Source organism: Drosophila arizonae, chromosome 3, assembly GCF_054131065.1.
Source record: "Drosophila arizonae isolate 15081-1271.41 chromosome 3, UAZ_ARI_1.0, whole genome shotgun sequence".
NCBI classification, from domain to species: domain Eukaryota; kingdom Metazoa; phylum Arthropoda; class Insecta; order Diptera; family Drosophilidae; genus Drosophila; species Drosophila arizonae.
The window spans coordinates 14600524-14625863 of NC_142923.1; the positions used below are offsets into that span (position 1 = coordinate 14600524).

Below are 25340 nucleotides of genomic sequence, written 5' to 3' on the forward strand. Positions count from 1 at the left end.
GAAAATTGCTTTACATTTCTCAGCTGTCAGCGAAACTTATCAAATAATCAAACAATTCCATGTGTGAAATGATGTTGTTCTTGCTCGTGTTCGCACCGAGTCACCAACTAATTGAACCCTAGCATACCTATAGGTATTTGCAAATAGAGAATCATTTCATTTGTATGAGTGGGGAGTATCTGTGAGTTGCATTCGTATCTGGCGCATTGTGTGCGGCCGTCCCTCCGTCTGTCCGACTGTCTGTCTGTTGTGCAGCAGCTCGACATGCTATTTAAATTAATAATGCCGCAGTTTACATTGACAGAGGGCAGCCAGCGAGCAGCCTCAGTCATTAGGCGCATTAGCCGGCATTAGCAGGCATGTTATGTGCATCCATAGGTACACTGGGCTGTAGCTGTCTGATTGGCGCCCATTTGAATAATAATCATAATAATATTGTAGCAATATCTAGTGTGCAGCATCTACTTAGGATTTCACAAGTGCACAGTCGAGCCGTAAAAAGTATTACAGCTGCAGCTTCAGTTACAGCAAATATTATTAAATAAACAATCAAGCATTGCTCATACGCGACAAACGAGCCAACGAGTCAGCCAGTCAGCCAGTCGGCTACATATCATAATACATATTTCTTCATCGACACTGTATTGACAAATTGCATAAGCGCACTGACTGCTGGCTGACACTGTAACAGCAGCCACACAATTAGCCGAAATGCAGCCGAAAACCAAGCCCAGACCTCAGGCTTAACGTTTGACTTGTATACGGTATCTCTCTCTCTCTCCCTCCCTCCATCTCTTACTATTGCTGTCTTTGTCTCTTTGTAGATCAGCGTTTAAGTGTAACACAACATTAAGCAGATGCCTGAGCTGAACGTGACCACAATATAATTACCCGCAGCGAGCCACATGCGCCACTTGTTGACTCTCTGGGCCCAGTTTTTGTTGGTCTTTAAAAGCTAATTTACATGCCCGGTCCGCTAGCCGGGGCCCCGCCAAATGGCCTCATAGCCTGGCCCAAAGTTACACAAAAAGCGTTGAAAGTAAAAGTTTTAACACTTTTCATTTTAGAAGTTCCTCCCCCGGCACGTGTCCCTATGTACCTTGTATATGTATATGTATATCTATCTATCTATCTACCTATAGACCCCTCTCTCCTTCTCTCTCTCCCTCTATCTCTCTGTCTCGGCTTGGAACTCGGTGTTTGTGTTTCGTATTAAGCTCGGAGACGTTAAACAAATTATGAAGCCTCAACTGTCAAACGAAAGTGAATTTTTCTTGCGACTCTTGCATGAGTTGACTTGTTGGATTTGCTTTTGTAATTGTTTTGGGCTATAAAGCAGCATTCGTCATGGAGTCATAACAATCGTCATGTGAATTGCGCGTTTTCTGCTACTTAATTATTTGATAAGCTTTATGTGTATATAAATGTGTGTACATTTGGTAATATGACAATAATAAGATTTGTTATGCAACTTAGAGTGTTACGAAAGAGTTCTGGAAGCTTGAAAAATAATAATGAATTAACTTAAAAATGTAATTCATTTAGAATATTTTTAAATTAAGCAAAACTTTAAATAAAAATTTGTTTACAAAAATATGCTCAATTATATTACATTTTTAATCATTGATAAGTTTCAATAGAATTAAAATTTTATTATTAATAAATGTCCAGTTTAAATAAACAATTCATTCATTAATTCAATTTTTTTTTCTTGCATTTTACTTTAATAAAATTTTGCTTAAAATACATTTCAAGTACATTTAAAGTAGATTACAAAATTAAATATATAAATAAGTATAATAAATATATAATTTAAATATATAAATAAGTAATATACATTTATAATATTAATGGGGTTAAAATTTTTTATTGTAAAACCATTTTAATATCATTTAAATAATTTGAAAATAATTAAGCAAATATCATTTAAATAATTTTCAAATAATTAAGCGAATATCATTTAAATCATTTGAAAATAATTAAGCAATATTAAACTTTCTCTCTTCAAATTGATCTATAATTTAACCCAATAATTTTCATTTATCTGTGCTAAGACATCTCTTTAATTAAACTAAAATTCACGCGCTATGCAGCTCAAAATATTTGCATATAATTTCGTACTATGCGCCATAGCAAAAGTCAAATATGAAGAGCTTAGCAATTTATTGACACATTTAGAATCGAAGAGCAAATTTACGATGCTCTAAAGATTCCATAAAATTGAATATACTTTACTCCTATAGACTTTTGTACACAAAGAGCATTATGACTGTAAATTGAGAAACATGGCAAAGGATGCGAAACACACAGCCATACATAAGAGCTTAGCCAGCAGCAGAGAGAGAGACAAAGAGAGAGAGAGAGAGAGAGAGAAAGAGACGTGGCAAATAGTCGAATGATACTCGTAGCAACTTCTACTTCAGCCTCTGGCTGTTGTCTAAACTACACATCATAATACGTGCTCCATATGCGCCAATAAGCATAATAAAGCCTAGGAACAGAACCAACAAAATCCGTACACAAAGCCACAGAGGGGCAGCCGGACAGATGGACAGACGGACAGCCGGTAGAGGAAGGGTGTAGGTCAGGCTTAGTGGGCGCATTTGGGCCAGGTCGAAAAGGGGGGAATTGCTTGCCAAACAACCAATCTGAAAACTTACAAGCGCCACTTACCAAAACTTGCCCCAAAACATAAAGTTGCACGGCGAGCGAGTGAGTAAGTAAAATTGTGTGCGAAACGGCAAATGTGTCCCCAAGGAGTTGCACACGAAAACAAAACAAAAGCACAACAAAAATTATGAACTCTGTTGATGTACCGAATTCCTGTTGGTCTAACCGAGGCACGCATTTCGATGTTGTTGCTGTTGGTGTTGTTGTTGTTGTTGGCCAGTGTTGCCTTTTGGCATGTGGCGATTGCTGTCGACTTGAATGACAGCTTAAAGCGGCTTTAACTGTTCATGAGCACGCCCCACTGAACCGAATGACTGACCCCCATATTGGCCCTCTCTCTCACACTCTTTGTCTCTCACTTGCAGGTCTCCTGCATCAGGTCGAACTGGCTGACTCTGCATAGTCGCAGATATGAGTTTGATGAGGCTGCCAGTTAGTGTAATTGTTGGTCTATTCCTGGCTCTATTCCTGGCACTGTTTGCATTGCTCTGCATTGCCAATCGAATGGCAAACTGTTGCTGTTTTCGTAGCCAAACCACACATACAAACCCACACACGCGCACGCCCACGCCCACACACACGCTCACCGAAAAGTTAGCAAAAGCTGAAAAGTTGAATGCATTCTGTACGCAAAACTGGTGTAACCCGACTCTATCGATTAAAAGCCATAAATTTAAGAACCAAGTTTTGCTAAACTTTCGAATGTGAAATGGTATAAGAAGGAAGGTGCAGCAGATGAGCGTTAATTTGATATATGTTAAGCAATAAACAGAAATTTTGTATAAATATCAAATTATTCAGGTATTGGAAATAAAAAAAAAAAATACAAAAATTTATTACAGTTTTCTTTAGGTGTGCAAGTATTGGAAAATATTAATAATAATATTAGGTGTACAAATATTCTAAAAGAAAAGATATGTATATAAATAATAAATATTTTGAAATATTCTTTTTTATGCATACAATATTTAGTTATATAATCATTTATTTTATATTTTAAATGTAGAATGTATTTTTGGCTAAAAAAAATCATGATTAAATGCATGTATAAATTATAAATTCTGTAATTTTTTATTTATTTATTTTTTTTTTTAATTTTGCATACCTATATAAAATTTAAAAAAATATATTTATATTTGTATATTAAATATTTATGTAATGAAGTAAATAATATATAGAATAAGCAGTGTAAAACATATGTATATAAATCTACATATTATCTTATACCTATATAACTTTAAATGATTTATTGTTTACTACTAAAGATAATAATGAAGATAATAATTCAAATAGAATTTGAATTTTTTTATTTAGCAACTTTTATAATTTAGTTAAATATTTCAGAGACAATAAATCTTTGTCAAGCAAACTGCAGTTTATTCACATGTACTAAACTTTATGACGAACGATGTGGCCGAGCACAGTATGCACCCGATAAAGTAAACTGAACTTTATATATATAAATATATATTTAAATATATATGTGTATATATTTTGACAGCTGGTAGCGAAGCGTTGCGAAATCCCACTTTACTAATCCGCAATGGTATTGGACAAAAAAAAAAAGAGTCTAAGAAAAATACAGAAAAAGAGCCCCAAGGGTGGCCACGGTTGGGTGTTTGGCCCAGATTTAAGCCACGCAAATGCGACCGGATTTAACTTTTGTCATTTGGCGTAAAACTTTGCGGGCATAAAATCAGCGGAGAGGTCAATAAAATGGCCAAGTGCATGCATCTCTCTTGATGGCACTGATAAGATAACAAATGCGCGCAGCTGATAACGATAATAATGTGTGAGTTTTTACCTCTTTGCTAAAGTTGTCTTTGACCTGCCACACCCATCCCACGCCCACGCACTGACCAAGGGCGACAATTTGTTGGCGTTGCTTTTTATGGCTGCGAAGCGGCGTTAAATTAAAGCTTGGCCAACAGCTGGGCGAGGCTGGGTGAATGGGATCGCAAAACTGTTTGCTGACCCGCATTTCGCCTTTACTTTACGCCGCTCTGATTTTGCTCTCACGGTTCGCCACTGCCCTCCTTTTTTTCTTTATCTGGCTGTGTTTGCTGTCGTCGTCGCAAGACTCCATTAAACAATTCAATTAAGAACCGTAGAGCGGTCAGACATCTTTAAAATGTCAAGCGTGATGAGGGCAGCTGTTGCAACTGGAGGCCGAGGTCGATCCTGTGGGTTAACTAACCTTGCCCCACTCCTCCGGCCTGAACTTAACAACATTTTATGCAAATTTTGTTCATTTAATTTTATTTGCTTATTGCCGACTTCTGCTGCTAAAAGTATTTAATTTAATTTAATGTACAAAAACAGTAAGAAAAAAAAAAAAAAAAGGCCAACAACAATTAAGGAGGCAGAAACATGGCCTAAAAGCAAGCAAAGCCCGGAAAAAATATGTTGAGAGCAAAAAAAAGAAGCCGAAAGCGGAAATTAAAATATTTCCGGTTTGCTGAAGAATATATTTATTTTTTCTTATTCTTTTTTTTTTTTTTTTTTTTTTTTTTTTGATTTTTCTTTGCGTGCGAGTCTTAGGCAATGTAAGTGCGGCACTTGATTTTAATGCTAATTGAAGCGTCACAGTTGGAAAATTGTTGTTAGTGTGCAAAATGAAGAACTTGCTCCTTGTTCCTTTGGTCTGGATCATTGTACAACAATTATGAACAAAATGTAATGTACTTAGCGAGAAATTAAATGCAAATAAGAGGATTTTTTTCCCCCAAATATGCGCTCAGAGCTAAATGAACATGAAATAATTGTGGAGAGAGCATATAAGAGCTAAATGAAACATGAAATAACTGTGGAGAGAGCATAGCAGCTTATTTTTCTGGGTCTGGCTTTTAAATAAATTTTAAATATGCAAAAATTCATCTACAGAATTAGCTTGATTTTGCTATATGATTTGAAAGTTTTATTGCTCAGCTAGCCTAGCTAGCCTCAGCTAGCTAGTAAATGAATATCAGGAGATGCGAAAATATGCTTGAAATATATAAATTTGATTTGATATATATATACTATAATTAATTATTTTTATTAACTATTTAATTGAACACTGATATAAACCTATATCATAGTATATTCGTTCAGCTCTCTTTCATGCAAGGCATTTACACTTTGTAAAAAAAGAAAAAAAAGAAAACCCGAACCCTAAATCATAATAACTACACATACCCAGACACTCACAACTATGAGATAGTTAAAGTCTTTAAGGGGCTATATCAATTGCCTTTCAGCTCGCGGCGATGCTTTATGACTTCTAATCCTGTCGTTATATTTATCATGGCAGCGCTGCTATCGCCAGGCCATCTATTTTGTGGCCATGCAGTTGAGGACATTGCATATAAATGAACAATAAATAGTTTCGGGGGCGTGGCAAGTGCCATAAAAATTGCAATTGGGAGCCAACGTGGCGTATACGCAACATGCAGACAACCTAAGCATCCTCCGGATCCTCTGGCTGCCGAGACGCTGCACTGCTGCACTGCTGCACTGCTGCACTGCTGCAAAGCTGGCGAAGTTCTTAACGATTTTGCGGCAACTTGATAGCAAAGTTATGACAAGGATTTATGAAGTATGCATTCAAAATGAACAGCTAGCTAGGCGAATGCTGAACTCCGACATTGACAAAATGCGGCAAACATTTTAAAGCTTTAAGCAGCGCCAGCCAGCCACAAAATGTTGCACGTTCGAACTGCTCGGGGCATTTGTCTTTCTCACGCTGTTGAAACAAAAATATTTTCAGAGAACTTGTTGTTGCTGTTGCTGTTGCCGTTGCTGTTTGTCTCGCTGTCTCAATGTTTGTCTTCAGCTGTGTCTCTGTGTTTGTTGCTGTTTTTATGTTTTAGTCACTTTTGTTTGCCCGCACACTCAGACGTCGCCGCGCTGCCCACCCACAGCGCCAGCAGCGGCAACAGGCGCCGTCTCTCCTGCTTCTCCCTTTCCCCCTCCTCCTGCTGCTGCTGCTGCTGCTTCTCTGTCTCCAGCACACGAATTCGCATATAAATCAGCGACACATTTGCCGCAGCTCCATTCGACTGCGCCCTTCTTGCTGCCATATTGGCAGCGCCATATGTAAACATATCGTTATTTGCCCATTTACCCCATTCGCTTGCGCCAACTTCTAGCCCAGGGTCCAGGGGCTCTTCGGGATCGCTTCTAATGGGAGTACATGATGTGGTTGCGGTTGCGGCTGCGGCTGCGGCTCGAGGCACACAGCAGAGCTAGCTGAGTCGCGTATAATTGAGAAGGTGGTACAATCGAGTAAATAAGTAAGTGTCAGACGGGAATGCTCGACTACAAAATACTCTGTTTGCTTGCATTTAAATAGAATTTATATTACAGCTATTTATATAAGCATTTACGTACTTTATTTACTTTTGCTTCGGTTTATCAGGGAGGACTTTGGGCATGTTTAAAATTAAATTTAAATGGATATAAAAAACAAATCTCAGCACTCAATTCGTTATTTAAATGTGTCTCAAGCTTTTATAAAATATTTGTCTCGAAAGCATTTACAATTTATTTTTGCCTTATCTGTTGCTTCCTGGCAAATAATAAAACGAATTATTTGCAGTATTCAGTAAAACTTGAAGAGAAAACCAAATGTTTATATTACAGCTATAAATATAACATTTTGACGTTTACGATATTTATTTCTAAAAGAAATATTTGTATTGACAAAGCTAATTTACAAACTATGATAAATAAGATTATTTTATATGGAACTCAAAATAAAGTCAAATTAACTTATCATTTTAAATATTTGCATTATAAATATATAAAAATTAAATATTTCTTTTTGATGTAATTTAAATAAATAAAAAAATTATTTTTTCTCATATAATATATTTTTTAACATTGTTTTAATAAACTTGGTGTAATTGAATTATTGGAAAGATGTACAGTAAAAACAGCAATGTTTAAAATGTAAATTATTTTAAAATATTTTATAAATTTTTGTTTTACACATATTTTATCTATTAAAATTTTTTTAGAATTTCCTCTAGCAATTAAAAAATTACTAAATGCAAAAAATCATCTTTAATTTAAATATACATTTGTACATATATGATATAAATTCTGCCCACTATTTATACATACTATTTTAAGCAACTTTGTGGCCTCCCAAAAATGTCACGTGGTTCGATTTAGGTAATCCGCGTAAAGCTGCTGCCGACTATTTCAGCTAAACTTTGGCAAGCCGAGGCGTTCTCAGGTTCGCTTGCAAAGCTCTTTGTGACACCGCATGAATATCAAGTCCCGACTCCCAGCCAGGTCTCTCTGTGGCTCATTATGAATAAGCGCTCAGTGTGACAGACTCACGCGATAATATTCTCCATGCACGACGAGCTCGATTTTCTTTTCATTTTCGTTTTCGTTTTCATTTTGGTAATAGTGGCACTCGTTTACTTGACAATTTTCATGTGAACTAGCTACATTTTTTCTTCGTCAATCTGTGGCGGTTGCAAAGGATGCAGCAGCAGCAGCAGGAGCAGAAACATCAATAGCTGCAGCAGCAGCAGCACGGGCAGTAGCAGCAGCCAGGACCTCAATGAACTTGGTTGCCTTCTGGTTTGCTGTGGCTGCCAACTATCAGCGAGCGAAGAGATTTTCACCAGACACACTGCACAAACAGCACACAGGAACAACAAGGCACTTGTGGGCCAGGAACTTAAGCAGGAAACAGGAAAAGTAAGTTCCACCATTTTTGTGTGCTACGTGACGTCTTTCTCTTGAGACGTCACAAGATTTATTGTATGCAAGTTATGTGTGGCTGTATTGTTTGCACAACTGTACTACTTGTACATGAGTATACTTATCTGTGTGTGTGTGTGTGTGTGTGTGTGTGTGTGTGTGTGTGTGTGTGTGTGTGTGTGTGTGTGGGTGTGGGTGTTTCTCGGTGAGTGTGTTTGTAAAAATATGCAAATCGGTTTTGCACTGCTGACGACTTTTTCACAGGCAGCTGAAATGTGCTTAAAATTTGCAAGATTGTTCTACATTTTTAACTGCTGTCGATATTTCGCATGAGCTATGTGGCATTGGGTAGATTGATTGCTATGTGCAGTATGTAACGTTGTTAATAATGAATTAAGCTCAAATGTAATCTCATCTAATTTAATTTAATCTCAATAACTTATGGAAGATATGTGGAGAGTTCCCAGGATTACTAGAAGATTTAAGTTTTACATTTGGCAAAGCATGGGAGATAAGACGATATTTGAGATAGGCGTTATCTATGTATATATGTTTTCTGTAGATCTTTAAATACAGTCCTCTGTATACTTGTAATAAATCAAGTTATAATATCAAGGAAAATTTATTTATATTTATATTTTATATTTTCTAAAATAAATGAATACATCCCGAGTTGATTTGAAGAAATACGTCCATCACTTTTTGGAAAATAAACAGGATATATAAATTTGCAATCAATTTAATTTCAATTCCATTTCTATAGCAACTAGATTGTCGAATATTCTAAATAAATCTAAAAAGCTTTTTCTCTATTTTTCTTTTTTACTATTTTTCTTTTCTTTCTCTTTACTGTCACACCTCGACAATTGTGTTGTGTGCAGTTGTGTGTATGTGTGTGATTGTGTGTGTGTTTGGGATTACTTGGGTTTGTTATTGCACTTTGCATATTTTCAGCATGCTAGTACGTGTATTTGATTTGACTTTATCTCCCATTGCGACAGTTACCCAACCTTTTCCCTTTCCCTGTTCCGTTTTCTCTCTTGTGATCAATTTAAATGCACTTTTCATGGCTTGACTTTTGTTTTTTTTCCTTTGTTCCCTTTTACGTTTGGCTGTTTTGCTTGTATTTACGGAATTTCAGCCACCTTTTGCCGTTGTTTATGTTCGTGCCAGGTACATCAAATTGCTGTTAAAATTCTAACAGTACAATCAATGCACTTAGCCTGGGTACCCTATTTTTACGGATGAATATTTTTGGGAATTTAACAAACAGATGTTAAAGGATAATTATTATTTATACTATTATGTTATTATTTATATAGATTTTTATATTATTACTTATGTATATGAAAACGTAAATTAACTTTAATGATAATAAAATATTATAAATTCATAAGAAACTTAATTTGACCCTTAATTTGGGACTTTGATTAAATTACATTTAAGAACTTTTGCCTATTTTATTGAATCTTTTATATATTTTGTTTCTCATATAAGAGTATTTTAATTTGCTTTAACGTCTGCTTGTCCTTTTGCCGTGCCTTTCAGTTGCTACTGTAAATGGCAGCTCTGACTAGAAGCAATTCTGGTCAATGGTAACTGGCAAGATTTCTAATTTTTACAGCTCGACCTTATATATATAAGAAGCCTTTGTGTTTGCGAACCGCTTAATAGAAAATTAAAAAGGTTGCGCTATAAAAAATTAAAATTCATTTCGTGACGTTTGACCAGAAAAGTGGAGGAGAAAAAATGCACGTGTGAAGGATAAAACAAGAAATGACTGAACGATGCTCTGTTTTTACTTTAATGTAGAAATACAATATACATAATATATATCATACATAATATAGATAAATATACATTTTTTTTTTATTAATATATTTCATATATAAATATATTATTATAATGCTGTATAATTGTCTAAAACATTATCTCAATATACTCTTCTTCTTTCAGAGTAGAGCAATACAAATGTTTCAGCGTTCTTTAATCAATTAGGTCACAAGCTGAGACGCTGGAGAAGCTTAAAGTCCAAACAGGATTTGCTGTAATTTAACGAGATTTGGCATGTCTTTTTTTGCTGTTTAAAATTATGTTCGCTGGGCGGCTGGAATCTGCTGTGGCCTGTGGCAGAGCTGAACTTTGAAAAATGCTGAACTTGAACACACAAATTGCCGAGTGCTGCGACCAAATTGCAACGTTACAGTGGCCGCCAGGCCGGGGCTGCATGGCAAACACATGTGCAAGAATAAACCGCAACAGCCACTTCCGCGAGCGCCACTGCTTGCCACAGCCTCCACTCTGTGGGGGTTGCCTCATTTGGCGGTTGCGAAGAGAAAAAACAGCCCCAACAGCAGCAGCAGCAGCAACGCCAGCAAAAATGTTTAAAAACAGCTGGTAAACACACAAAGGAAACAAGCATAAGCATGGGATACTCTCTCTGTGTGTGTGTGTGTGTGTGTGTGTGTGTGTGTGTGCTGTGTGTGTGTAACGGGACAAACGCCTAAATGCAGCTTAGCATTTAAAGCGCTTTCCAAATTTGCGCTCAGGGAAATTTTCGGCGGCTAAAATTTTGGTGAGGAAGCCTTCGTTGCGGCTGCCGTTGCCTGGCGTTTATTTTGGCTGCAAAAACGGTTGCCCTGGCTATATACATCGACATACACACACATCTACACACACTGAAAAACGATTGTGCACTTGACGTGGAGAGTGGGCGCAACTTGGGAGCTGCCAAAGTTAATGTAAAGCTAGTGTTCATTTTGGCTACTAAACTGCAGACGGCGACAGGTTGATTTTCGTTTACATTTTGCCATTTTATTTATTTACCCAGGGGCTTGGCGCATGATGCGGTTGAGATAACAGAATGCCCCCAGGTAATCCGAATGCTCTAATTAACTGGCCAGAGCGAATGGGTTTGACAGGCAAACGATGAGGCAACTATTTAAATGGGAGCTCAAGTGAACTTAAATGTTAATAACTTTTAGAATAGGAATATAGAATTTTGACTAAATAAATATATATTCAAATTTTACTTAAAATGAATGACTTCATAAATACTCAGAGTTTCACACTTAGTTCATACTTTGACCAATTTAATTTACATTAAATTAAGTCAAGTGAATGCAGCTTGAATTTCTCTCTCTCTCAACTTATAAATATTTCCATTCTATTTACAATAAATTAAAACTCATAAATTTTCTATACTTCACATTGCGTAAATGCGCCAGACATTTAACTTATCAAATGCATCTGGAGCTGCAAAACTACTCAGATAATCTAAATGTGACAAAGCTGCATTAAGAGTAAAAACATTTCTACACAATTTTGCAGTCTGTAAAACCACATTGAACTCTTGACCTCTAAAAAAAAGAGAGAAACTAAAATAAATACAAGAACGTTTCTAGTCAGGGCAACAGATTGTGTGACACTCTGTTTTCTGGCTTCAAATGTGGGGTATATGCAATGGTCTAACACTTTAATATGTGAATGAAAATGTTTATATATTTCTTCTAGTATTTTCTCTTTCTTTCCGCATTTTTTACTTACTTCTTGCAAGTCTTGCCTAGTAGTCTTTCCTTCAAATCGTTCCTCTAGGTCGTTTCTCTGAGTCTTTCCTTCAAGTCGATCCACTAAGTATTTCTTCTAAATCGCACTATTCACTTCACTTTACGTAACTTTACTTTACTGGACTGCACTGCACTACTGACCCCCACCAGGCCTGGGCGACTGAAGAAATGCTGCAGCTGCTGCCCTTTAAATAGGTCGATTTCCTCTCAACGACGAAGTCGCTCTCAAATGCTGAGCCCGACGCCAGGTAGAGATCGTTGCAGCTGAGCTCTAATGGGAGCACTCTCAGCTGCTTCGGGCATGCTAGCTTCGTGTTTCTCGAATATAAATACGAAATAATACTGCTGCTAACACATAGACAACTTCAATGATCTTCTGTAGCTCTTTATCGTCCCTTGCTCTTGTTAGACAGATAGACGGAGAGTTCGACTGTGAGATGGACATAGGCTAGATCTAGCCTGAAATTGGCTAAACTGGCGGCATTATTATTAAATATAGTACACAAAAAATCCCTTTGGGTCTTTTCTCTTCGCTTTTACTCTGACAAGTTCTTCATCACTCGGTTTTAATTTCTCTTAAATGGATCGATGTTTATGTATTGATATATGTCACTTTTAATTGCTGGTCTGCTATAAGTGTAGAAATGCAACAGCCTTCACATAAATGATACACGCATAAATAGTTTATGAAAGCGCATATGCTCCTTAGTTCAACTAGAAACAGAGTATTCTAAGAAAAAACACTAAGACATAAATTGAGTGGGGAAAGAGGGACAGCAGCAGGCAGTCAGGGGTAGCCATGGCTTAGCTCTTCAGTCACAGTCAGAGCTTAGCATATTTCTTGTTGGCTGTTTCTGTTGCTGCTAAATTGTAAAATAAATCAAAATCAACATCACCCGACCCTCAAGCCAGCTGCCAAGCAAAGTGCCAATTGCATTGCCAGGCAATAGGAAATGGAGCAACTGGGGCAAGTCATGGGTCGACGGGGGCAAATGTTATTGATGTGCTTTTAATTGAGGGTTGCATATGTGTAAGTGTGTGTGGGTGTGTGTGTGGGTGTATGCATCGTAGGGAAGCACATGTCTCGTAGTCATGTTACACGTTGCCATGTCTCGTCGCATGTCAAATCATTTAACTCATAACGGAAATTTTATTAGTATTCCAGGAGGAGAACACTTACCGGCATTCGTGCAATGTGCTAGCCAAATCAAAATGGCCATATTGATGGACCAGCAAAAAATGCCAGAGAATCCACCAGCTGCCTTCCATTTGGCACTCTCGGCTCCGCTGCGTCGTCGTCGTCCTCGATGCTGTTGGTTATTTTTTGGGCAATATTTGCCAGGCATTTGCAGATTTGTTGCCACTTCGATGCCCTCAGCTGGCTGTTGATTGGAAATACCCAAATCGAGGCTCAGCCTCAGCTCCGTTGACTCCTCATGCCCGTCCGTATGCATCTTATTGCTGCAATTGCATATAGGAACAGAAAAAAAAAAGAAAGAAATTAATTCTTGCTGCAATTTTTTGTTTTCTGCAAAGAGTTTTTAGTTAAAGCCTTGATCGAAACTCAACCCCTGCTGGCCATATGGCACGCGCGACAGTTCTTGAGTTCCCGAGCCCTGCCACGTGGTCAGACATCATTTTAATGCAAGTGCAGCAAGTTTTCAAAACTTTTCTGCACTTTTTCCACTCTTAATTTATGCAGGCGAACTTTGAGCATAAAAAATAAATTGACAGTTAAAAGAATTAAAGTTTTTCGCTCAAAGCTGATGTGACAAAGTGGTAAGGGATCAGCTAAAACGTTTAATTAAAAAATTGCTGTGAGCAACTCGTAATGTTTCAATCAATATCTATTTAAACTATTTCAGTATGCAATTAACTAATTTTTCATAATTAATATGCGACAAAAAAAAAAACTATTTGTTTACATAAATCAAAGTTTTATCTATTAGCCGTTAGCAATGAATTAATTAAATTCCCATCATTTTTTATGATGTAATAAATCGATTGATTTACAAGATTAGTGTTTGCATTAAAAAGTTTATTTGAATAATATATTGCTATTTTTTTTTTATATATATTTTTTTTTATTTATTTATTTTTTTTTTTTTTTATTGCTAAACGAATTGCTTGGAAGCAGCCATCGTTAGAGTTATTTAAATTTACAATTTGTATATCTATTTATATATGACAAAGCAAAGCTAAAATTAAATTTGTTTCGTGGAATAAAACCGCAGCTTTGTAAGTCAAAGCCGAAGACAAAGTTTTGGGCGTTATTTTTAGCACATTTTTAACTGTACCATGCTAATTTTGACTGGTTCTTAAAATAATGTGCGTAAATTGACGACGCGGCGTCGTTGGATGAAAGTGCTAAAAATTAAGGCATACAATGTGATCTGACATACCCTGTGAATATAAAAGCAAGGAGGCATATCAAGTTGAAGAAGAATTCAACTTGGATTTATATAATTTATATAAAAAAAAATTTTATTTATATGTCTAAATTCATACATGAGAATACTAAAAATATATATATTTATATATAGGGTAGTTGCTTACGCTATGGACAAACTTCTTTTCAATTTTACAATATAAGAAAATATATATATTTAAGACACAAAAACTTGAAAACTTGCTGACAAACTGACAAACGTAAAATTATGTGAAAAATGCAAAAAAAAAAAAAATAAATAAAATAAAATAAATAAATAAATAAATAAATAAAAAATACAAATATAAATAAAAGTAGAAAGATGAAAGCAGATAGCTTCGTGGAGGCACGCATAAATTTGCGACTGTAATTTGGTTGTCAGAAATAAATGGCACCTATTTCAATTCAGCTCAATTCAGTTGCTGTACAGGTGTCCAGGGACTTTCCCGAGTGTCACAAATGGCAGGCGAGGCAAAACTGACATTATTTAGATTAATGAACAGAACACAATTTGTCTGGCGAATACACTTGTCAAAATGCGTTTTCAGTATTTGAAAAAATTTATACTATGAGTTACTGACTGAATGACCGAATGAGTGAGCGAGTGTCTGTGCCACTGTCTGCGAAACGAAAAAAGGGGCCGAGAGGGGGCGGCGTGATGAGTATCTCATGCCGAGAACAATGTAAAAATTGCACAATTTGAAACAAATTAAATATTAATTAGCATGGCGTGTGCATTAAACGTAATTAATGTTTTCCTTTACGCCTTAGGTGTTAATAATAAATGAGCGTGTGCTTTTTTTATTTATTTATAGAGCCATGTGTTGATTGCCGCCGGTCAGCAACAGAAGCCGCTTAGCGCTGTGCATAAACGTTTTTTCCAATCAACCAATAAATAGCAAAAATTATCAATCAAATATACACTGCGCGTCATCAGGTTAGCGCCCCCCTTTACACTCAACCTTAAAGCTACATAAAAAATCTAAACTATCAGAGCTCCATCTTTGAAATTTTTTTACATTATACTCCATTTATTTATCTTTAAAATACAAAAAGAATGGCTATTGTAACAATAAGGATTATTTTTAAATAATTCTTTTTGTAAAATGTACAAAAAAACATGTAACAAAACTTTGGTCATCAGATTAGCGCCCCCTGCGCTAAATTCAATTTATTTAAGTTAATGACCAAAAATAACACCGTATTTTAAGCTATTATTATTTTTAAGTAATATTAGTAGTGCGTAGTGCCGTTTTTTGTTTGTAATTACTTCAAAAATTCGATTAGGAGTGGAATTATAAAGTTGTTCAATATCATTCAAGGATATGGTTGGCCAAGCGTGTTCAGTACCTTCGATTAACTCTGTCTTTACACTATAATGCTTTCCGGACTCATATACTTTCCTGACCAACCATCCCCAGACGTTTCCAATGATATTAAGGTCGAGTGAGTATGGTGGCCACTCCATGAGATCAATTTTTTGGCCCTGAATCCAGGACTTCAGGGATTTGGATTTGGATTTGGAGCATTATCATGCTGGGAAATCTAATGCCGGTTTTCAGACAGGTTATAGAAATGCGGAACAGCAGTTTTAAACACGGTGTTATAGTCCTATGCGTTCATGCGCGATGTCAAAAATTGAAGCTTACAAGCGCTGTAGTAAGATATTGCACCCTACATCAATGCCACACCACCCCCCCGCCGCAACGGCTTGGAAACCGTTCCAAATTATGTTCTTATATGAGTAAGTCATGGATATAATAAATTTAGCCATCAGTTCCTTCCAAATTCAATTTTTCTCATCAGAAAAGCCAACATGCTGCCATTGGATAAACCACGTCATGTTCGCCCGGCCAAAATTAATGCGTATTTCTTTTCTCAGCATATCGACTGGTGTCTTTTTTTTTACATTCTGTTTCTTTAGGTAATTAACTTTCCTTATTGCTCTTTGGACCGTTGATAAGCTCGTCTTAACACCGATTTTATCCCTAATCTTGGTGGTCGATTCATGGGAATTCGAAGCTTCTCGAACTAATGCTCTGCTATTTCCTTCTGAAATCTCTTGATTATTGCCGCTTATATAGTTTTTTCCATAGTTTTCCCTATTTGTAAGAAAATTGCCACTTAGTTTTCTGTTTTTTCCTGTTTTTTCAGCAATTTTATGGCTGCATAGTCTAGATTCAAAGTATGCCTCAATCTTTGATTTTCAACTAAATATAAAACTGTTTCTTTACCCATACTATAAATATATTGAATGCTTTGAGCTTCACAAAAAATTTGGTGAGTGTAATTGCCAAAATAAGCAAGATAATTACAATTGCATTTGGGGGCGCTAATCTGATGACGCAAAATAAGTGCACACATTTTTTGCGAAAATAGAAAAGAATAGAAAATAAAACATAACGGGTTTTTACTCGCGCTTTTTTTTTGGTATGAGAGACATCTCATATGATGATAATGAAATATAAAAAAAACCAAGAAGTTTCGTGCAATAGGCAAAGAGAAAAACGTAAAAGAAAATGAGTGTAAGGGGGGGCGCTAACCTGATGACGCGAAGTGTATAAGCATACAAAAATAATTAAAGAAAATGGGAGGGTATTTTATTTCATATGGTAAAAATAATTATATATTTACTGCAGTTTTTATTTTATTTTTTTTAATCAACATAGTTTATTATATAAATAATAATATCATAAAATACTCAATGCACTTTTTTAAAGTATTTAATATTTTAATTTAAGCTTTCATTATTAATATTTGCTTAATTCTTCACATATATTATTTCTATGTGTATAAAAAGAATTATTAATATTACTTTTATTATTTATTTTGGGATAAAATGATAATATGAATATTAGGTAAATATAATATTTAATATATATTAACCTAATATTTCCAAATAATTACATTATTGATTTGACTAATTAACATTAAAGTTCCTATATACATATATTCTAGCATGCCATGAAAATTCTCCGATTTTCGTATGCAACAAATCAACATGAAGAAATTTGCTTTCGAACAAATTTTATGTAAGAGTACACACACAAATAAATTTTTACAAAAAAGTAGAAAATTGACGCTTTGAAGAACGAAAACTAGATTTAGACGCAGAGACTGAAATTTTGTCGTGGATTCATAAAAACAAATATTTTCGTGAAATTTTTTTGGAAAACAATTTAGCCTTGACACTTGTTTCGCAGAGACGGCTTTGGATCGAGACGATTGTTGTTCATTGTACACTTGGTATTTGTTTCGACAACAACTAGAAACTAGGGCCCTAAATTTATAAAAACAAAAAAATAAATAAACACACATACATTATTTTTCATCCCTTAAGGATTCCTGTATTTAAAAGTAATTGGAATATATAATGCCGAGACCATCAGGTAAATGAAAAAGTGAAATCAATAATATTTTATTTCATTTATTTACTTATTTATTATTAATTCTTTTTTTTTTTTTTTTGTGTATGTTCACATCTAGGACCCGGACCAGCGGCTTATACATTGCCGAGCACGTTTGGCTATGAGAATTGCGATGCGCGCATGCGTCGCGGTCCACAATATTCGTTTGGACGCAAGCCAGCCTTGCCGGCATTCAATCGATCGGGTCCCGGCCCGGCGGAATATCGAATAGGTCAAATTACGCGTTTTGGGAATGCGAAGGGACTTGAGTTTTCTATGCTTCAACGGGGACAGCTAAACAAACCCAACTCGGTGCGCTTCGACTAGCTTGACGCGAATCGAGATGGAATGTACTACTGGGGGAGTGAAATGATTTCTTCACGTGAGACTCTCGTAGACCAAGTTTTTAACAATCATTTTGTCACCCTTAGTATCAGTAATATTTAGGTAGTTCTCGGATTGAGTAGATTATATAGTGCTTTCCCTTTATTGAAAATTCATCCAATTTCATTCATTATCAATTCAAATTGCGGTCATGGTTAGGGCGACAGACAAACGTTTCGGGCCCGGTCAGTAGTCAGTAGTCGGTAGTGTCGAGGAAAAGAAATGCCACTTGGCAATTTAAAAGGTTTAGAGTGCACTTGAGCTGGTTGGCTTTGTGTCTGGGCCATAATGAAGCCGCCATCGGCATTAAGTTGCCAAGCTCTTAAGTAACTTACTTTGGCCATGCTGTCTGACTGACTGACTGACTAACTGACTGACTGACTGACTGACTGATCTGTGCTGTGGTGTGGTTCTAAGCAAAAGCCTGTTATTTTCATGCTTGTAATAATCACACAGTAAACAGACAGCAGGAGCAGACGGTCCGACTCGCATAGTGGCAGTGGCAGTGTTAGGGCGCGGACCGACAGGGGCAGGAGGGGCGGCTGGAGAGCAGGCATTGGTCGTGAGAACGCAACTGAAAGCAAAGAAAGGGCCTCGACAAACTGCCTCATGGCGACGCCGCATATTGTTGCCCGTTGTTGTTGCTGCTGCTGCTGCTGCAGCCGCCGCAAGCTGTAATTGCAACGTCAACGTAAATGCATAGCACGAGAGCTGCACAAGAATTTCACGGATGTGCGATGTGCGATGCGTGCATTTTGCAGATGGCCTCGTTGGACACTTGGACGCTGGGACACTGCGGATTGGATTGGGTTTGAAAACTGACCAGTGCTGGACATCACGTACGCAAACACTAACATGTTTACACATCCATGCACTGGACAAAATTTTATAGTTGATTTGAGAAAAAAATATGTGTTTGTGACTTACGAAATAATATTTTGACAAGAGCCTCCCAAACAAAGCTTGATAATTGTGTAAAACCCAGATTTGCATGAAAAAATAAAACTATACCAAAGCAATTGCGAATTGAGATTAGATTATGATTGGATGAAAGATGTTTTAATTGCAGATAAAATTGTAGATAAAAGGCTTGAAGTGAATAAAAAGTTTACTTTAAAGAATGGAATATTTTATATGTAGGGCTTAGGAAACAATTTTTGGCCTTTTGTTTTAATAAAAATTTTTCTTTTAATTTTTATGAAAATGTTTAATATATGTATAAAATAAAATAAAAACCATCAAATAAAAATCTGCAGATGAAATACATTTTTCATTAAGTTTAGCCTCGAATATATATTCACATACATTTTTCACAGTGCACACGTTTGATTGAACTTGGCCAAGCAGCTTCTTCCTGCAGGGGCTGCTGGCCGAACGGCGAGTGGTGGGAGAGGAGAGAAGAGCCAAGCAGAAGAACCAGAAGATTTATCTGCGCGCGTTTATTTTAATGTTACGTTCTGGCATCTTGTGCCTTGGCCTGTTCTGTTTGAGTTTTTGGTCGGGTTAAGCAGCCGCTTTCAATGCATTTCAATGCATTGCCCACTGTCTTTGTCTTTATGGCTGCTTTGGTGCTGCTGATGCTGCTGTTGGTGCTGTTGGTGCTGCTGCTGCGCGCGGCAACATCATCATCATCCTGACTGCTTTGGTACGTGGTACGTTGACCGCTTGGAATGTTGATTCATCTGCTGGCAGCAACTTCTTTTATGACTCCACTTGCTCTTTATGTCAATCAGCAGGAGCCCAAGCAGCAGCAGCAGCAGCAGCAGGAGCAGCAGCATTTCTGCTGCTCATCGTTTATGGGCCATCAGCGCATGGATGCTGGCTCTGTTTCTGGCTCCTGCTCCTACTCCTGCTCTGACTCTGGCTCTGTCTCAGGCTGCATTTGGATGTGCTCTTAACTATTTATAGTGCATATCGCTTTCCTATTCTATTCTTAACTTGTTAGATGCGCAATTTGCTGGCCCTTGCGCCATAATGGGGCAAATTACCTTTAAGTGCTGCTGTTGCTGCTGTTGCTGCCCATCGTCAGAGTTAACATAGCATTTATAATGCGTTCTTCGTTATTTTTAGCACGATCTTGCGGCCAGACTTGGCATTACATGATCTCTATGCCATGTTAATTGTATGTTGCGATTGCCCCAAAGGGCGCATCAAGCCCGAGTTGTTGGGTAATTGTAAATGGGCATAGTTAAGTGGCATAGAATTTAATTGCAATTTCAATAGCAGCCACAGCTCGACTCGGCCAGGCTTAGTCCACCCGCTGCGTATACTTAATATGCCACACATCAACTTCATCAAATGGACTTGAGGGGGGCCACAATCAATGAAACAGCCTCAAATATAGTGCTTATATTATTTATGTTCTCGCCGGTTAATTTGACAGCCGCTGGCGATTGATTGAACCAAAAAGGGTTATAACAGAGCCCAAATCAAAGGCACGCAATGCCCATCGACCTCACACGTAATTAATTTTTTGTTTGTTTTATTTACCTTATGGATGGGAAACAGCTGCTTTATTTACTATTAATAGACTGTGACATTTGTTGCTGCCGTTGCCGTTGCTGCTGCTGCTGCTGTTTCAGTTGCTGCTGCCATGTAAATCGAATTCCTTAGCTGAGTTTAGCCTCCCCGACTGACCCTCAGCGCACGTGACTCGCCTCGCTGATTGGCCCCGAATGCTTATAATGCGCACTTTTTTTCGACACCCGCAAATTTCGCTTTCAGCTAGTTTAGACACAAATTTCATTTGCCACTGCGAATATTTGCGCGTTTAATTTACCATAAAAAACCCTCAAAATACAAATTATATTTAAACAGTGTATCATACAAGTCTGCTTCCCTTTTTTTATGACACATTTAAAATGCTACTTTAAATGACCCATTTTTTTTTTTTTTTTTTTTTTTTTTTAGTACTATATAATTTATTTGCGCAAAATCAGCCTAAGCCAACAAATCTCATTTCGGTTACAGTTTCCGTCCCACATTCACCTGCCGAGGCGGCATCCCAGCTGTAAGCTTCATAAATAAACGAGAAAACCCTCAACTTTCAACTGAAAGACAAAAATTTAACGGGCATACGAAAAAGGCAACAAGTCCAAAAATAATTTCATCTTCCTGCTGCTGCTGCTGCTTGAAGAAAAAGTAGAGCAATGTCCGACGAAAAAAACTCGTCACGTATAAGACACCAACAACAACAACAACGACAACGACAACAACAACAGCTGTAATAAAAGTGCATTCACATTTTGAAAGTAAAGCGAGCGAACTTTTAATGTTTTGCCCAATGCTGGGTCTTGGCCAAAATTGAAGCCAGCTCAGTCCTTAAAGATGCGAATCGTAGCTGCGTCGACTGCGCGGCTTAAAGCTGTTATCGTATCTGTAACACGCTAAGCCCACCAAGATATTTATGTGCTCCGCATCGCTTTAGAGACGTGCTGCCAACAGAATTTCCTCAACACTCAATTACAACATTATGCGATTTGGGGTCCCCGACTCGGATCCGTAATGCCAATCTCTGAACCGCAAGCCCCAGCGGTTCTCATTCGCCCCCACTCACTGCTCTCTCTCTCTCTCTGTCTGTCTTTCTCTCTCTGGACTGGCTGTCGTCTGGCGTCTGTCATCAGGTGAAAGGCAAACAAAATGTCAATTTGTATTGCCAGTTGTGTCCCTTTTTGTGTGCCTGTTTGTATACCTTATTATTCATACGCATATTACACATTCAGATTTAATGCCCCCTGGCCTCAGTCGTCACTCGTCACTCGTGAGTCGTTAGTCTTCAGTCAGTGTCCTTTTTGTGTCAATAAACATTTACATGTTTATCTAATTTGTGTGGATTTCTGCGGTGGCCCTTCTTAAAGCCGAGGAAAGTTAAAGTTTTGCACTTAAATTGCAGAAGATGCAAAGATAAATAAAGCATATGTAGGCCACAAATTCACACAGGGAGGGAGAGAGGGAGCGAGAGAGAAGCTACCCTACTTTGAGTTCGGCTGGCAGTCAACGAACGAAAACTGATATGAATTTCACTTGAAGAGCAGCTACGAAGCTTCGTGGCCCAAACGAGTTGATGACCAAGCCACAAAAATTTAAGTAAAGTTGTAAATCGAACGCCAAACCGAGTCATCAACCGAAAAAAGAGACAAAAGAAAAAAATCCCAAAATGCGACCAATGCCAATTGGACAACTTTGTTGTTGCTGCAGCTGTCACTGCAATGTTATAGCCACACAATTGCTGTTATTTCCGTATGCAAAAATTTTCAGTTTTGTTGCCTCTGTGACAGAGGCGACAAACCAAATTATTCAAACAAATGCACATATAGGGTGCTCCCGATCGATATGAATTCATTTTAATACTGCCAACAGCTGCTGCTCTCCTCTGCAACGGCTCGACACGTGAGTGGAAATATTTGCAATAGGCCAGCTCATTTATTTTATGGCCATAGTGAATGAGTCAGTGAATTTACTTTTACAGCCATTATTCCAATTGCATTGCAGAAGTATTGAAGTTGATATGGAGCAAGTGCTTTGCTTCAGGTGGAAAATTACAAATATTGTGACTCAGAAAGAACACTTTGTTCGTTCATAACATTTATAAAATATTAAAAAAGAAAAAAAAGGATATTTCTTTTAAGAGTATTTTTGGAATGGGAATATTCTATAAAGATGCAATTTATGTATTTTGAATATTATTCTCTAGCTCAGTTTACTCTACTTTCAGCTTGGCTGCTCTGCTCGCTCATTTGAGTAGGTTTAGTCAGCCAATATTTTTGAAAATCTCCTTCATTTCTAATATGATATAATTTATACTTTTAGAACCATTTACATTTTTCGACGATAAATAATATTCAAAATTCTTGAAACGGAACACAAAAGTCAAAGTCTGAACATGAACTTAATTTTAACATAAATCCGGCTTTTGATTTAAGAGTGAAAAAAAAATCAAAAATCCCATTCATATGCTGATTAGACACTAAAATAATAATTATAATTGCATTATGTATTATTAGCTTTAAATTATGATTTGTTATAATTTATAAGAGGATTATTAGAAGACTAGAATAAAATATAGCGAAAATGTGAGATATTAAAAAGTGAATATAAGTTGAAAAGTGGTATCAAATACACTGTAAGAAATGAGCATAATATTAATAAATGATGAAAATAGATAAGGAATCTTAATTTTAAAACTATTATTAATATTTACTTGCTGAGCAGAGTCAAGAAGGTAAATGGACTAAAATTAATATTTACTTGCAGAGCAGTGTCAATAAAGTAAATTTTTTTTTCCAGTTTTTACGTCAAAGATCGTACATATGACTCAAGAAAATAAATCTCTTTCAGGTCTTACGTCAAAGATTTTTGGTTACGCATTCCATTTACGGCTTTATTTAGCCCTGCGTAGCCATAAATATCTCAAGATTTCGGCAAACATTGAACAATCCGACTGCAGTCTTATCATTGTCTATCTGACTTATGTTTTTCTCTTTGTGTATCTGCTGCCTGCTCGCCTCTCGTCTCTATGGGCTGGCACGTTCTCCTCCACTTGACATTTGCTGAAATTGTTTGCTGTGCATTTTGACGCTCAACATCTCGTAGACAGTTTATGGCAGCTGGCAAACGGCTTTCAGCATTTGCGCTTATTTGACACAATGGCTGATGCGAGTATGAGTATGAGCTCGGCTCCCCAACTCCCAGCCCCTAACTACTCCCCCACTCTACCCCGTGAAATGCAAATTGTGCGCCAGCCCAAACTCTAGGAGTTGGGGGTGCGAAAAGGTCTTTGTTTACGATATAACAACTTCTCCTCTTTTGTGTGTGTGTGTGTGTGTGTGTGTTCGGGTTGTCTTGTTATGAATTTCGTTTCCAGCAGATACTTACAGCACGTTTGTGCCACTTGGCTTTGGGGGCGCTGTCATGGCAACAATTTCTAGGCAAAATCAAACAAGCCACAAAATGTTCATGTTTCACAACTGTTGGAAAGTTTTTGACTGCAGTTTCTGATTGTCCTGTGCATTCAATTGAGGTCAAATTCGACTGGGGAATACCAAACGGTTGGCAAGTTCTCCCTCCTCCTACACAGCGCTTACAATGGTTATAAATCAACTTTTAGCGAGTCGAGTTGAAAGTAGACTAAGAGCTTAAGAAATATGTTTCCATAAACTACTTACACATTGATAAACCTTTCGGGCTTAATTGCTGTTTCTTGATCAACTGCTTTGCTCCTCGGCTGTGTCTCTTAACAATATGTTTTCGGCTCTGTCGCTCGATCAGTTAACAGCTGTTCATTGGCCTTTTATCATGATATTTCGCACAGTCACCACTGGCTGCGTCGACGTCGACATCGACGTCGGCGTCAAGTTCAACCTGAACATCGATTAACGAAAACTTACGCCTTAGCGTCGATTTGACGTTTAGCTTAATGGCCAAGCATAAATTGTCAAAATTGTGTGTAGAAAAAAAATGAGAAAAAAAAACAGCAACAAATATTTCCCATAAAATGGAGCCCAAACAGGCGAATCGCTCCCTAGCTCTCAGAGCTACCCCAAACACTTGGCGTGACCATAAAATTAAAGGTATTATTAACATTGTTGTTGTTGTTGTAGTTGTTGTTGTTGGTGTGTGATTAATGCTGGCAATAAATGCGAAAAACCCAATACAACAAAAGCAAATGAAACAAAATACGCACAGATGAGTCAAAGGCAAATGAAAACCGAGGCTGGCTAACAGCTCAATTCGCATCGATCTATATACATATATCATATATATATATTTATATATTATATAGTATATGTATAATTGAGGCCGCAACGTGCAAAATCATGTATGCATTTTAGAGTTTCGCATTTCGAATTTCTAAAAACAATTTAATTTAAATTACACGTACGTGTCGAAGGCTGCTGCGGCTGCCCAATAGGGCTGAAATGAATTTTCATGGTTTTTTGTTTTGCCTATATATTTATTTATATATGTATATATATATATATATTTTTTTTTTTCGTTATAATTGTTATTAGCCTTTTGTTTGCCTGCCTGTGTTCAGGTGCGCCGGCAATGCTGACTAACTAAGCGAGGCGCCGCTAAGTCGCGTAATTAGTTAGTTGCGCAATTTGCCCACATTTGGTCAATCAGTCAGTCAGTCAGTCGGACAGCTATTTAGCTGTTCTAGCGCACAGGTGATCTAAGCCGACC

General features: G+C 37.1%; 2 protein-coding genes and 1 long non-coding RNA gene across 7 annotated transcripts in view; 2 read left to right on the forward strand and 1 right to left on the reverse strand.

Annotated features, from left to right (window-relative positions):
* LOC108611848 (uncharacterized) overlaps window positions 1-25340 on the reverse strand; it is a 55790-nt gene that overhangs the window by 11001 nt on the left and 19449 nt on the right. For 4 of the 5 annotated variants that reach the window (XM_089465403.1, XM_089465402.1, XM_089465401.1 and 1 more), the window contains one exon: window positions 13117-13397. In XM_089465403.1, coding sequence (XP_089321529.1) covers window positions 13117-13390 — 274 coding nt within the window. In that variant the 5' untranslated portion in view covers window positions 13391-13397. The other variant, XM_089465404.1, reaches the window with a different exon arrangement.
* Window positions 7694-11172, forward strand: LOC149269715 (uncharacterized). Its single transcript, XR_016269390.1, has 2 exons — window positions 7694-8367; window positions 10327-11172. It is a non-coding gene; the product is annotated as an uncharacterized LOC149269715 (long non-coding RNA).
* On the forward strand, window positions 17369-19174 carry LOC108611849 (protein CIMAP1D). Its single transcript, XM_018004666.2, has 2 exons — window positions 17369-17753; window positions 17851-19174. The coding sequence occupies exons 1-2, from the start codon at window positions 17738-17740 to the stop codon at window positions 18096-18098; spliced, it is 264 nt and encodes an 87-aa protein (XP_017860155.1). The 5' UTR covers window positions 17369-17737; the 3' UTR covers window positions 18099-19174.